We start from the raw sequence: 15,094 nt of genomic DNA on the forward strand, positions 1-15,094 counted from the left end.
CATGAGCCTCGTCTGCCCATGTTTGTCATCGTACTAATCAATACCTGAGAAGAGGGCTGGTGCATAGTAGGTTTCGATACAAATTAGTTGAACGGATGCATGGCTGAGTGGATGAATGACAGCTCAATCAAGACATGATGTTCTTGGCCGGGCGCGGTGGCTCAAGCCTGTAATCCCAGCACTTTGGGAGGCCGAGACGGGCGGATCACGAGGTCAGGAGTTCGAGACCATCCTGGTGAACACGGTGAAACCCCGTCTCTACTAAAAAATACAAAAACTAGCCGGGCATGGTGGCGGGCGCCTGTAGTCCCAGCTACTCGGGAGGCTGAGGCAGGAGAATGGCGTGAACCCGGGAGGCGGAGCTTGTAGTGAGCTGAGATCCAGCCACTGCACTCCAGCCTGGGTGGCAGAGCAAGACTCCATCTCAAAAAAAAAAAAAAAAAAAAAAAGACATGATGTTCTTAATTTAAGAAGTATAAGCATAGCCCTGGTTCATGACCTTGTATTTTGTTTTCCATAACTCCACTTAAAAGTTTTCTTTCAGTTTGAGTCCTTTCCCCAGCGTTTGGCTAATGGAATAATGGAGCCGCCAATCTTTGGACTAGAACAGATGTTATGATTCTATACTACTGAGCCTCTTGCCTGCCCTGACTCTCCGTGGATGTCTAAATAAGTAAACAGCAACCAACCTCCCTCCTCGCTAATCCATTCTCCCTGGGGCTTGACCCAAGTCCTTCCTCCTGTGGTAATCCCCGTTTATCAAGGGGAGTCGTTCACTCATTTGTACAACAAACATTATTGAGTGCCTACTGATGGCACGGGCATTGTGCTCAGCATTTGGGATAAAGTTCTGATGAAAATCAGCATGACTTAGTGACTCACGTAGATGACAGCCAAATGGGGCAACAGAGCAAACAAGAATGACACAAATAATCCCACAGCTGTGATTTCAGTTGCGTTATGTGATAGGATCATAGAAATTGTGAGGAAGGGTCGACCATAAGTAACTCAGGAGGAGGCCTCAGGAAAGATCCCCTGAGGAAAAGGAAGGCTGAGCAGGTGGGAATCAGACCAACAGAGCCTAGCAGGAAAGAAGAGCACTTAAGGCAGAGGTAACTCCTGCCGCAAAGCTCTGCAGCAGAAGGGTGTTTGCCTAATTCCAGGATTTTCTTAAGAAAGAGGAATCTTTCTTCCTAACAGACCAAGAGGCTTTCAAGGAGTCAAATTAACAACTGAGAAAAGTTCTAGCCCAGAAAATACAACCACGGTAAGTTCTTTTTTTTGACAAGAATCTTTCGATCTCAGCTTCCCAATAGCTGGCTTTTTCCTTCAAAATATAACCTGAAATGTCTCTGATGGTGGTGTCTGAAGCTGGCTGCTAAGGCCTACAGCCATGCGGTGACACTTATCTGGAGATGCAGATTGCGTGAGCCTCAGAATGGTCATGTATTTCTCCTCAGCAATTTCCAAGCATTTTTTCCCCACAGCTTCCAAAGTGATCAAGTGGGTGAGCACATAACCCTTCTGAAAGGGAGGCCAGAACCATAGATCCCTACTGGGAGCCCAGTTTCCCACACCCTGATTCGCTGGTGAGTTTATGATCTGGGCTTCCACTGAGCTTAGACTAGAACTATTTGTACATGGAGAGACTCATCTGTGCTGGATTATTTCCAAATGAATAAGAGGAGTTTCTTTCGTAATTTCAAGCATACTTCTATCTTAATAACCCGCTGTTTATTGGATACCATTACTTTGATGTCCTCTGAGAACCTTGCTCCCAGTGCCTACGGTTCCTGTCTTCCAATCCACTGTCTTGCTATCTTCATGCATTTGATTTAGAACCATCATGCTTCGAGAAGTGCTAGAGTCATCTTCCTAATGCCTTCCTCTTTTGCCTTCCACATCTACTTGGTTACCCAATCTTGTTGACTGCATCTCAAAAATGCTTTTCTAATTCGATATATCTCCCTACTCCTATTGTCTTCTCTTTAGTCTAGGCCTTCACTTGTGATCAATCTGATTAGTCTGTCCCCAGTCCATCCATCAGTTATACTGCCACCAAAATATCTTCTTAAAAAATGCAGAAAAAAGTCCTTGTTGACTCCTCATTGATTAATAAATCAGTGATTCTCCAAGTGTGTAGCAGTTGCAGTATCACTGGGAACTTGTTAGAAATGCAAATTCTCTGGCCCCACCCCAGACCTAATGAATCAGAAACTCAGGTGATGGGGCCCAGCAATCAGTTTGAACAAGCTCTTCAGGTGATTCTCATGCAAGCTCAATTCAGGAGTTCCCAAACAATCAAATCCAACTTCATAGCTGTCCGCCTCAGCCTTGAATTACTTGGTCTCAATGTCCCCTGTTCCACAGTCCTAAAGTCCTCATTATGCCAAACCTTTCACTTTTCTCTGCATACATTAGGCCCTTTCCCCATGCTGCACTTTTCCCCCAGGCTGTTCCTATCTAGAAATATTCTCTCCATCTTTCCCTACCAAATTCCTACTCATCCAAGAATAGCCAGCTGAGAGGTCACCTCCTCCCGGAGGCTTTCCTTGACTGCCTCAGGCAAGCATTTAGTTAGTTGAGCTTTGGTTGACAACCTAGTTATAGCTATTTTGTGTGTAGATTTGGCTTTAACGTTGGAAGGGGCTTTCTATTATATGGTAAGAGCTGTTTCAAATTAGAGCCAGCTGTCTGGTGAGGAAGGTCTCGTCTTTTCTACTCACTGCTCCTCCAGGAGGGGTGGCTCCTCAAGTGTAGAGCCCATAGAGTTGAGAAGAAAGTCTGGGGCCTAGTAGGGACTTGACAATTTTCTTTAAAAAGTGTCAATGAATAAAAAGAGATCTCTGCCTTGTAAGGAAGGTTAGATTACCGGATCTCAATCAAAGATCTTGTCCAAATTTGAAATTTCTGTCTTCTATCTATTTCAAAAGCCCCAAAAGGATATTCCAGATGCACTGATCCTTATATTTTAGGCAGAAGCACAACCACCTTCCCCCTAGCACAGTGATTCTTCAGTTGTTAGGTGGGGAATGAAGGGTTTGGGATAAGAGACCCACTCCTCCTCCCTAACCTGCTGAAAATGTCTGCTGCAGGCCGGGCACGGTGGCTCATGCCTGTAATCCCAGCACTTTGGGAGGCCGAGGTGGGCGCATCACAAGGTCAGGAGATCGAGATCATCCTGGCGAACAGGGTAAAACCCCATCTCTACTGAAAATGCAAAAAAAATTAGCCGGGCGTGGTGGTGGGCACCTGTAGTCCCAGCTACTCAGGAGGCTGAGGCAGGAGAATGGCGTGAACCTGGGAGATGAAGCTTGCAGTGAGCCGAGATCGCGCCACTGCACTCCAGCCTGGGCGACAGAGCCAGAGTTCATCTCAAAAAAAAGAAAATGTCTGCTGCAGTAAGCCAGTTACCCACGAGTCTGGCATCTCCCTCAGGTAGAACAATTGTTGGTATCACTGTGGCATTGATCCTGTTCTCTCTTCCTGTGTGCCAAGTGCATGTCACCCTCCTCACTGCCTCCACCCCATTGCAATTCAGCTGTCAAGGTCCTCTGAAGCACTTAGTGTCCTCTCCACTGCTGTCTTACTCACATAGTTAAGAGCATGTGCTTCCAAGCCATGTGGACTTCTTGGGTTCCTATCTGTGCATTTCCTCTTACCAGCTGTACAACTTCAGGCCAAAGTCCTCAGTCAAAAGTCCTCAACTGCACAAAAGGGTTAAATCTACCAGGCTTGTCACTGTGTAACCATGGAGATGTGTACACAGTGCCTAACTTGGAGTAAGCAGCCACCAGTAAGAATGTTTATTATTATTTATTCCTTGGTCTGATCTCATCTCCACCCCTAATCCCAGGACCAGCTTCAAATGCTTTTCTACCAAGTCAGAGAACTCACAAACCCAACTCCTGTTTTGGCTGCTTGGAGTCTGCTGGATGCCTTTTTTGTCTAAATCCTCCACCCCATCAGCCTATTTTCAAGCCCCAAGAATGTTCACTTTCCATATGCTCCCCAGCTGGCCACCAGTGCAATCTCCTAGAGGTTAACCTTGTGTTCAGGAGCATTCTTTTGCAGGCATTACCTTTCCTTAAAAAAATGCAATGCCTCCGTGGTCAGGATATCAAAGCAGCCATGCACACACACATACACACACACACACACACACACACATGCATGCCCACCCATTCATATGTCTCACGTGAAAATCATCAAACTCATTAGGCTGTGTTTCACAATTTCCCAATAAATGTTCACATTTTCTTTTTTTTTTTTTTTTTTTTTGAGACGGAGTCTCGCTCTGCCACCCAGGCTGGAGTGCAGTGGCTGGATCTCAGCTCACTGCAAGCTCCGCCTCCCGGGTTTACGCCATTCTCCTGCCTCAGCCTCCCGAGTAGCTGGGACTACAGGCGCCCGCCTCGTCGCCCGGCTAGTTTTTTGTATTTTTAAGTAGAGACAGGGTTTCACCGTATTAGCCAGGATGGTCTCGATCTCCTGACCTCGTGATCCGCCCGTCTCGGCCTCCCAAAGTGCTGGGATTACAGGCTTGAGCCACCGCGCCCGGCCAAATGTTCACATTTTCTTGCCACAGAGACTTCTATAATTTACCTGGCAATGTCATTCCTGAACTCGGCAACAATTCAACCCAGCCCAACTCATTGGTGGCAGCCGGTTCCTAGGAGAAAAAACTTTTGACATCCTTGGAGTTTTCCCCTTCTCCACATTTCCTTGCTCCTCCCAACCCTGGCCCCTACAACAGGCACATCTGTGCTTGTTTCATTGGCCTGCCGTACCCTGAAACCAAACACAGGCCAAGGGTTGTAGGAAACAAGACCGTAGTCCCTCGGAGTGCTTCTAACCTGCTCTGTGGCTCTGCCCTTTCAAGCTGGGCCAGTCTCCACCCGAACCAAACAGAAACCCAGGGGGCTACGTCGGCACAGAGGTGTCTGCATCTCAGCTTGCTGTGAAACAGGTGTGCTTTTTGAGAAGCCCGGTCGCCCACTGTAACGTGAGCAGGGCACATGTGAGGAGTTTGGGTCTCCTTAGATTTGGGGGTGGGGTTTTTGAGAAAGAAGGTTAGGCTGGAGAAGGTTCCAGTTGAATCCATCTTCAGTGACTGCGGCTGTTCCTAACTGTGGAATAGAGCATGTGCGAGGCCCTGGGGCCAGGGTTGTGGAGAGTGGAGTGTTTGTGTGGACAGTTGGCTGCTCCCCAGGCTTCAGAGCACCCTCACTGAGGCAGAGCCTGTGGTGCAGCTGAGCAGGGCAGGAGCTTAGCGAGGAAAAGCCAGGCTTCACCGAGGACCTGGCATTTGCTTTGCCAGGTCCTTCAGAGTTTGAAGCCTGGGCAGGAGGTGCGTCTTCCTGGTGAAGCCAGACAAATCTCCAGGTAGCAATAAACTGACTACACAGCCTTCATTCCTGAACACGTGTTCAAAAGCGATAAAATAAATGCAGATGGCTTCTCCAAGCCTCAGTGGAGGATTTTTACACTGACTAAATGAACTATAAAGCACATATGAACACACATGTGCTCACACACAACACAGGAAAGGGAACAGCCACAGAAAAGTCCTCAGAAATACCAAACCCTAAAACACCAACACCAGCCTATAGGAAGCATTGTTGACTACGAGAGAGAGACAGAAACTGAGAGACAGAAACACAAGAGCAAAGCCGTGCTATAATTTGCAAGGAGGAAACAAAACATACATGCACACTCACACTCACACGTGTGCACATCAGAGAAGCACGTCGGAGGAACTTCTTGCAAAAAATTACGTTTCGCTGCTTCGAAGGGTTAGAAATACCTTCCCTGGTTTGTCAACTGAGGATTAAAGGCCTTGTCAGTAAGACTGGCCAGTGGCTTGGTTGAAGAGACCTGCAGAAAGGAAATGCGCAAATGCCACCCTAAGGTCCACCTCCCATAAGGTCCATGATTAATACATGTCAATTATGACTAATCCTCCACTACGGAGCTTGGAAAGTCCCACCAAAATTCCAGAATGAGGGGTCCTGCAAACCCTGCAAAAGTTCATTGTCATCATGATAATCAACACTGAAGGAGGCTTCTTATGTACCAGGAAATGGATGATTTTCTTAGATTGCCCAACAATCTTATGAAGTAGGCACTATCCCCACTTTACAGACAAGTAGACAAAGGCTCAGAGAGATCAGGTAATAAGCTCAAGGTCACAGTCTGTAAGAGGGGAGAGAATTTTGGAGACTCACACGTGGCAGGAAGGAGTACCATCAACAGGCAACAGAGCTTCTCACCGTAGCATTCATTAAGGAAGTGAAGATTATCCATCTGGACTCTGCCCCGCTCTGCAATAGAATCTCATGGTGCTGAAAGCCCCAGTTAGGACAAGGGAGTTATTCAAGGTCATGCAGCTATTGGCAATAAAATGGACCCACAACCCATTTTCTCCTGTGCACTCAAGTTCTTCACACTGCAATACACCTCTGCTTAATGAAGGCCCTGTAAGAAACTAAGCAATAAGGGAAGACACGGACAGAATGGAGTTTTCCAGGAGCCAGATACTAGCCTTCCAAGCCTCTCCTGTCTCAGAGATGGGTTTAATCTTCAACTAACCCCAATGGCAAAGGTGTACATTAGATACAAATAGGCCTCCTATCCACCTCGAGAAGGTTCTGCCCTGGGCCCAAAGCTAACACGTTGACTCTGGCAGCATCTGAATAAAGTTACTGACATGGAACTGGGTAATGCCGCATTGCCCTGGCCTTCTGAATGGGTGAAGCTGAGCCATCAGATGGCCTGCAGCCCAGAGTTCCTTTTGGGAATATTTCTGTCTCATCCCCAAGTCTCTTCTCCTCAGAGCTGCACCTGCCCAGAAGCATGCTGCTCCAGACTTGCTCTGGACAAGCCAGCAAACTCCTTGCATTCCAGGCAGAGCTCAGGACTCAGCTCTACTCTTTAGGGTCAGTGCCTGGCAAGGCTGGGCTCTGGGGTCCTGTCACTGAAGACCGTCTCCCTAATCAACCAGACCACCCTCTACCATTCAGAAGTTCCAGAAGAGGACCTTAAGGGTACCTCAACCATAGGCCTGAGGATAGAAAGGCCATACGATAGGCAGGTGAGGTAGCATTTGCTGCAACTCCTCAACAGGTTTCTCCAACTTTCTACAATCCACTGTTAACCAGGGCCATAAAACTGCTTCTTTACGTTCCTGTCTTGCTCCCGCAGTGCTGGCTAAAAAATTGAGACTCAAGCTTTACAGACTACAGACATGCCTCAGCTGCAGTATCCCTCCGCCTGCTGTTTTAGGGGTGGAGGGCTTACTAGAAGCCCAGGGAAATGGTCACTTTGAAATGACAAGCTCCTGATAACTAGGCTTGGGCTAGTCATAAGACTCTTCTTGTCCTATCAGCTGGTTTATTGTGTTCTTGATGAAGGCTCAGTGAAGCAACAGGACAAAAGTTTCCCGTGTAGAGGGCTGTGTTTTCCTATCTCTAGGACTGTAACACCCACTCTGAAATGTGATGCTGCTGTGTAGGAGAGGGAGAGACTAGTGACGAGGAGTCAAGACTGTGCCATCACTGCCATGTAGATTACAATCTTCACTCTGCCACTTACTTACTAAATGACCATGGGCAAGTTGAACCCACCAGCCTTAGTTTCCTCGCCTGTAAACTGGAGATGATACTGGCTCCCCCAAAGGATTTGTGACAATTAATGGTGGCAGGGTTTGAACATGCCTGGCCCATGATGGGCACGTGGTCAATTCCTTATTTCCTTCCCCCATAGTTTAGGCATCCAGGATCAAGTACAGTGTCATGATGCTCCGAAGGCCACTGCTGTTTGCTGAGTCTAATTCAAAAGTTCATGTCCCATAAAGGACACATTCCATACAGGCGTGTGCTAAGGAGATGTCAGTGTGTAGGCTGCTTGAGGTAAGAGCACACGTGGCCCCTGATGAATGCAGGGCAATCCAGGTTGGGCAGAGGGCGGTGCTTCCGGGCAGTACTAGATTAGCAGACACCTTGTACCTCTGCCAAGATGGGAGATGAGCATTCTTATGTTCCAGCCCCAAGAGGACGAGCTGCTTCCCAATGGGAAATGGGCATCAACAAACTCCTTGACGGACATCCCTGGTGTCCCCTCAGTCCTGCCTGCGCATGTCAGGTGACGCCATCCCCACATGGACCCCTTGGCTGTCATGGACTCCTGTTGGGACTCAGAAGGCACCAAGAAGGTCCCTTCCATCTGGGGATTTTACATCTCAGGGGGATGGAAGGGAATGGGTGAGGGACTAACATTCTTGAACGCCTGCCCCATGCTGGAAAGTTTCAGGGGTTATAACCTGACTCTTCAGGATTCCTCGGACATAGGCAAGGACCCTTGTCTGACTCTGACCCTAGGAAGCACAGGCTCAGAGAGTCTCTAAAACCTGGACACGCTCACAGGGGAGGGGCTGGAACTTGAACCCAGGTCCGACTCCAAAGCTCTAGCGCTTTCCAACTCTGCTCACAGCTCTAGAAGGGGCTGCCAGAGGAGGAGGGGTGGTCACAGGCTGAAAGTTGGTCATAAGTAAATTTATCCTCTATGTGTAGATTATTCACGATCTGTTTCAGTTTCCTTCTGGGTAGTCATGCAACTATTCTGTTACAAATAGTTTAAAAAATTTCTTTGTGCCTAAAGATGAAACCACTTGCAAAAAGCAAAACGAAAACCAAAGCCAAAAAAAAAAAAAAAAAAAAAAATTAAACCCTTGAACAACCCCAAACCCGAAAACAACAAATTGTGCTGCAAAGGAACTTCCAAAACTAAAATTGCCAGGGTCGTTGTTATTGTTCCAGGACCCTAACATTGGAGCAAATCATAATTCTAATTTTCCAAACAAATAGCACAGAGATAGAGAGCTTGTTGGCCAGAGCTACATGGTATCATTTTCAGTGGAGGCCATAACAGTTCTTTTAATTCATTAACCCAACATTAAATGTACCAGAAGAGGGATATAACTGTGTTTATACACAACTCTGACATCATCTGATTTTAACAAGTTTACTAAAACGACAGTCATGGCCTTGACAATACTGAATGCAAAATACTGGTGTACACAGATTTTACAGAGTGACTCCTGAGAGCCAGATCACAAAACAAGTTTTAACAGATGGGAGAGGCCTGAGGGAAGGCAAGCACACTGATTTTATTGAGAAAAAAGCTTATATACTGTAGGGTTGCTGAAGTTTAATAAATAAAGGTCAACTTATAATATATAAAAACAATATAAACATTTATATGCTACATGCATATCATATAATTTAAAGTAATAATTTATATATGGGGAGAGATGCCAATTCATGTTCTTCCGATTTTTCTCGACAAGGCACACACACAGGACGTGTCTATCCGTATCCACCGCCAGCCCACGAGTTTATTGTTTTCTGAAGTCAGTGCTCGGACGTAGGTTTGGGACGTTTTGCACTGAGAGTTCCAGTGTTTATCATCAATGCCCCTGCAACCGTTTTTGACTGGCCTGGCTTCCTTACATCGCGTTTCATAAAAATATTGTTTGACGGGAGAGTTGCCCGTTTTGATCTCCCCCAGCACCGTCACCTGGTGTCCCCGAATGTCGATGGCCGATGACTTGTCGGTCACCCACAGACTCTCACTGTCACATACCGAGTACTCCCCTCGGTGACTCTTATGCTCCGCGTACCGTTTCCGCCGTGATGTTCTGTTCGCCACCATGGGGTTGCCCACGTAATCCTCCATGAGATACAAGGGTGGGGGCTCCAAGGGGGTGCTGTCGCTCAGCAGGACCCGCGGTGAGTTGTAGCGTCTCTGTTGCCGCAGCAGTTCGGTATCCATTGCAATCACTGGCTGGAATTCTGACTTGGCGGGCTCTCCTCGCTCCGGCTCTCGGGGGGCCTCTGCTTTCGGCAGGGTGCTCTGGTAATTTTCCTTAACGTCCACCATCTGCTTGGAGAGCTTGTTTTTCAAAATATCTGCCTGGATCAGCTTAATAATCAGGGAATTGAGCGAGTCTTCTGGCAGACTCCTTTGATCCATATTGTTACCTTGGATGCCACGGAGATAAGCGAGAAGTATCACATAAAACAAGATGGACATCACCTTGTTCACCTGTAAGATCTGAAAAGGAAACACAGGTGTTAAGAGCAGGCGTGACAGCTGAGTCTATGTTATTCTGCCACCAGCTACCTGAGGCTGAGTATCCCTGTGGGGCACGAGAGAGGATACCGCCCCCCAGGTAAGCAACGCAACTCCCCTCTGGACATTCTGAAGAGGCAATTTCTTTCCCCCACCCCCAGGAAATATTGCGGAATGCACTCCAGGTCTGCTGACTCTGCTTTTTGCACGGGTTGTATTTACATTGGATGTCTGCTTTATCCTGCAGCCTCGACTTGTGGGTGGACGACGTCCTATCGCTTCTTTAAACATCCCTTGAGCCTGCCAAGATGCATGATTCACCCTAGCTTGGCAAAGCGTGAAAACTTCAAACCTGAGAATTGTAAGCATGGAGTCACTTCCCTTCAGCAGCAGCAGCGGTGGCCTTGTAATTGCCTCAAGAAAGAGTTCGACTGCTCCCTAGCTGCAGCCCCTGGAACACACTGAGGCTGAGGACTGGTTCAGTGGCCCCCATACTGCAGTGTCAGCTGTGGGGTCATTCCTGGCCAGGTCGCAGCCGGAGCGGTCTGTTCTCCTGCCCTTGGAAATGAACATGTAGGGTCACTACCCACTCTGCGAGAGGGCCTGCGTTCCAGGGTGCTCTGCCAAGCTTTCTGACAGACACGCATCACCAACCGATCTGCTCCATCCCCAGGGACCCTCTCTGCAAAACAGAGCCCTGCCACAGCGTGACTTGCAGAAGACAGAGATGCAGAATAACCACCTCACATAAACAGGCTGGACTTGCCCAGAACAGAAAAGTCATTGTTGATTCACTTTCCTCCTTTAGATTTTTAACATTTCTGCTACAAAATGTTCCTGTTAGTGGTTATGCTCCTTCTAATTCTACTATTTCCTTGTTTAAATGGCATTTCAACCCATGGGCGCCCTCATTCTGTTGCCATAGTAGAAGCTTAACACCGGGCTCCTGAGGAGTCCTGGTGGAATTACAGTGCTGATCTCAAGATACCTTCATTGCTGGTCTCTCCCTCACTAGAGCAAAGCCCAGATCTTCCAAGGGTTAGCACTGGAAGGAGATGCTCCAGGTGGAGAGGGGCAGCTGAGCTAGTGATCCCCCTGATTCCTCCACCTCCTTGAGATAATCACTCCTTAATTACCATCGCCACCACCTCACCGGTTCCCAGGGCGTACATCATTTCCTATTTAAAGTTCTGTCTAAACATGGAAAATGAAAACTCTTCCCCTGGTTCACCTTTGGTAATTTCGGAAAGACTTCACTAAGTCCAGGGGGAAAACAGAGAGGAAATAAACAAAGCCGACACAAGAAACAGAAAAGCAGTCCTGCTAACCAACACCTATGTCTGAGCCTGCCAGTGCTCCCTCCCTCCCAGGACCCACACAGAGCCTCTTCCCAGCTTGTCTGAAATATGGCTGGCTCGCTTGTCCCTAGAGGTCAGCAACAGTGACGCACTCTGCTCATACTGCCTCCTCTTGTCACTGTGATAAGGAGACCATCTTCTTTCCATGGGAACTAGTCTTGGGAACAGCTGACTCCTTCAAGGTCAAAGCCAAGAGAGGGATTCTAGCTTTGCTGCTCACCCTTAGAGGAAAAAGACTCTCAGGAATTGTACTATCCTAGGAAAACGGTTCCTCTACAGCATAAGGAATCTCCCTCCTATTCTGCATACGAGTGACATTTTCTTCAATATTACAGGCCCAACAAAATGCAACTTGAACAATACAAAGAATATGGCATACAACTAGGATTACCTTCCCTACTCCCCCCAAAAAGAATAATACAGCTGCAATAAAATCTTTTTGGACTGACAATCTATTGAAAAACAATTTATTAAACCTCCCAAAAGCTCAGCCACTGTAAGCTAAGAATACACAGGGTATCTGCTCTTGAGGAAATAAATCAAGTATGGTTAGTGAGGGGAGGTCCCGGGTAGAATAAGAGTCAAGGTACAGATTAGTGAGGTAATGACCAGGGTGAGCTGAGAGGGAGAATGCTGGCTGATGCTGATGGATTGAGGAGGAAACAGTAAGAGTCTTTATGGGTGGTGGCTGGAATAGGGAACCAAAGTTTATTAGAAGTAGACAAGCCATATAAAGAGGACATCTAATCTTATTCCTTCATCTTATAGATGAGGAAAACCTAAATGCAGTTTAAAAAAGAGGAGAGACCCACAGGAAAGTGAGAGGGGTTCTCTGCACTCCGGCCCTCACCTCCCTTTTCCATGTGATGACTGAGCTCACGGGCCCCTTGCTCCAACTCCATTCACTACTCACTGCTACTTGAATCACGACCCACGTGCACTGCCTCTCCTGTTGAAATTTCACCCATTTTTCAGTGCCTGGTTCCAAAGCTGACTTTTCTACAACACTCCCCCAAGATCCCAACAGCAGCACCTGCCACCTCCTTGCAACCCCAGCCTGCTCTCCCAGTGGCTGACCATTTCCTTCTTACTTGCCATGATACTTTGTAATAAGTAGCGAGAGTAAGTCATCTGCAGGTTGGTGTTTCTAAACTCTTTTTTTTTTTTTTTTTTTTGAGACGGAGTCTCGCTCTGTCGCCCAGGCTGGAGTGCAGTGGCCGGATCTCAGCTCACTGCAAGCTCCGCCTCCTGGGTTTACGCCATTCTCTCGCCTCAGCCTCCCGAGTAGCTAGGACTACAGGCGCCCGCCATAAAGCCCTGTAGGCTTCCTGTGGACTCCATTTCAATAATCTACTTTTAGCTTTTTTCGTAGAGAGCAAGTCCAAGAATGTTGCTACAGAACTCCCCAAAACACAGAGGTTTGCAGCTGAAAGGGACCCTAGACAATCCCCTCATTTATACAGGTAAGGGAACGGAGGCCTACACTGGTGGTGAAGTGAGCTGTCTAAGGAATGCTAAACAACGGCAGAGAGTGCTGGGGGCATTTGGTTCGTCGGTTCAACAAAAATCACATGGCTTGTGCACCATCAAAGTTATTGTGAGGGGTAAACAATGAAATCCACATGGAAGCACCCAGCATAGTATCAGGGACAGAGTGAGCACACTAGATATGTTAGAGAACATGAACCTGAATGGCCTGTGGCCACGGGAGATGGTGCACCTCTGCCTTTGATGCACACGGGTGAGGGACCCAGCGTCTGGAGATCTCCCTTCTCTACATCTGGCTCACAGCAATCTGTACCAACACGGTCCCAGCAAGGCTTTCCCCCAGATGCCACGGTGCCCGAGTGCTTGGATCTCAGACCACTTACACTGGTTGTGGAAGAAGAAAGGAGTATTATGAACTGGAAGCCCAGAGAACAGACAGATGATGAAAGCAAACATGGGCAAGGGAGACGTGGCGTTTCTGAATACGCAGGGGGCAAGAAGAGATGCATTCTGATCTGTGGTCACTTTTTGGCCACCAGTACCTTCATTTTTCACTCCATGTCCGGGGTGGGAGTCCCCCAGTGTGCCAGTTCCCTGGAGTGAGCAATGGAAACAGGAAGGCAGTGCTAGCTCCACCCGGGCAAGGCACAGCAGTGAGTTCTTCTATTTAGGGGGATGTCTATGCTCTTTCTCTAGGGGTTACCATCATCTGCAGAGAACTTCATTTAAGCAATTGTCATATTGTGCTATTATTGTTGGTGTGTCTCCCCTTGGATGACAGGGACCATGTCCTTTCCATCCACACATCCTTGACGCCCAGCACAGGGCTGGACACGCTGCGGATTTTCGATGTCAATTTACTGAATGAACGCCTGCTACGATATAGACCTACCCAAGGCACCGCTTACTGGCTGGAGAGCCTGCATGGGCTTTTGCCAAGCCTGGTTTTGGAAGCCAATCAACTCTGCCTTCTTTTCCCAAAGAAAATACAGGCCCTGGCTCTGAAGTCGGCCATGGTCCCCAGGCTCTTCTTGGCTATAATTAGAAAAAGACCTGTTAAAGACCTCAGTAAACCCCCTTTCTACACTCTCCCCGGTGCCCATTTCCCCTGCTCAGAGTTTTCCAAGATCCTGACCGACGTGCATGTGCGATTTTTCCTCACTTAGAAACGCTTTCCCACATATGGTGTTTTCTCCGTCCCTGGAGCAACATTCCTACAAGGTTTCACCATCCCTCAAAATACTCAAAAGAGAGCAATTTCTGATTCCTCCTTTTTGGCTCAGTTAACAGCATCCACAGAGGGTTTGGGGGTATTCAAGAAGCAGCTGACATGGAAAAGGAAGCTGGGGAAGAGAATGGCACAGAATCTGAGCCCCCAGCAACCTGCATCTGCCCTCCCTGTCACATGCAGAGACGGGGCTGCAGCCTTCAGGTTCCAGTTCAGCTCTCCAGGACCAGCTTCCTTATACAGGAGCACCTCCCAACCATGTACCTAGAGACCCCTCTTGCTACACATGTGTGGAGTAAATTTTTAGACTGCTTAGGGGTGAGATCATCCAGAATAAAAATGCAAAGTGCCAGGTACTGGCTTATATAAATCTTAAATCCAGGTAACAACCATCCTGAAGTAGGTACTGTCGAGTTTCCCATTTTGGATGGGGAAACCAAGGCAAAGAGGGGTTCCACAATTAGCTAACAAGCAGCAGAGCCAGGATTTGCACCTTCTGGCTCTAGAGCTCATGTTATTAATGATGACACTCTGCTGCCTCTCCGTCCATCCCTGCTCACAAACATTCTAGAGAGTTTACTTCCAGAGGAAGCCCAAGCTCCAAGCCTGGAGCCAGGATGGCTGCTGTCAGCAGGCTGTGCCCTTCCCCAAGAAGCCTCAGCTCTAAGCAGAGTTTGCAGAGATTTGAGGCCATCACTCCTATGTCCTCCTCCCCGTATTCCCTATGAAAGCACCTCCACAAAAGTAAACACAATCCAATCCCCTCCTGGGCCTGATGGTCTTCAGTGCAGCCCATCCGCAGGTCACCTGTGCCTGCAGAGGCCCTGTGTTGTAGTGGACAGAACACGGAGTGCACCATCTCACATCCAGGGTCTGAGACCAGCACGGG

General features: G+C 47.9%; 1 protein-coding gene across 3 annotated transcripts in view; it reads right to left on the reverse strand.

Moving 5' to 3' along the window:
* Window positions 1-9,007: 9,007 nt before the first annotated feature.
* The window catches only part of NTF3 (neurotrophin 3), a 65,130-nt gene continuing 59,043 nt past the window's right edge, over window positions 9,008-15,094 (reverse strand). For all 3 annotated transcript variants that reach the window (XM_033223124.1, XM_033223123.1, XM_033223125.1), the window contains one exon: window positions 9,008-10,113. In XM_033223124.1, the coding sequence (XP_033079015.1) occupies window positions 9,319-10,113 (795 nt within the window). In that variant the 3' untranslated portion in view covers window positions 9,008-9,318. The remainder of the gene's footprint in view (window positions 10,114-15,094) is intronic.

This window comes from Trachypithecus francoisi, unplaced genomic scaffold, assembly GCF_009764315.1.
Source record: "Trachypithecus francoisi isolate TF-2019V2 unplaced genomic scaffold, Tfra_2.0 Lachesis_group11, whole genome shotgun sequence".
In the NCBI taxonomy this organism is placed as follows: domain Eukaryota; kingdom Metazoa; phylum Chordata; class Mammalia; order Primates; family Cercopithecidae; genus Trachypithecus; species Trachypithecus francoisi.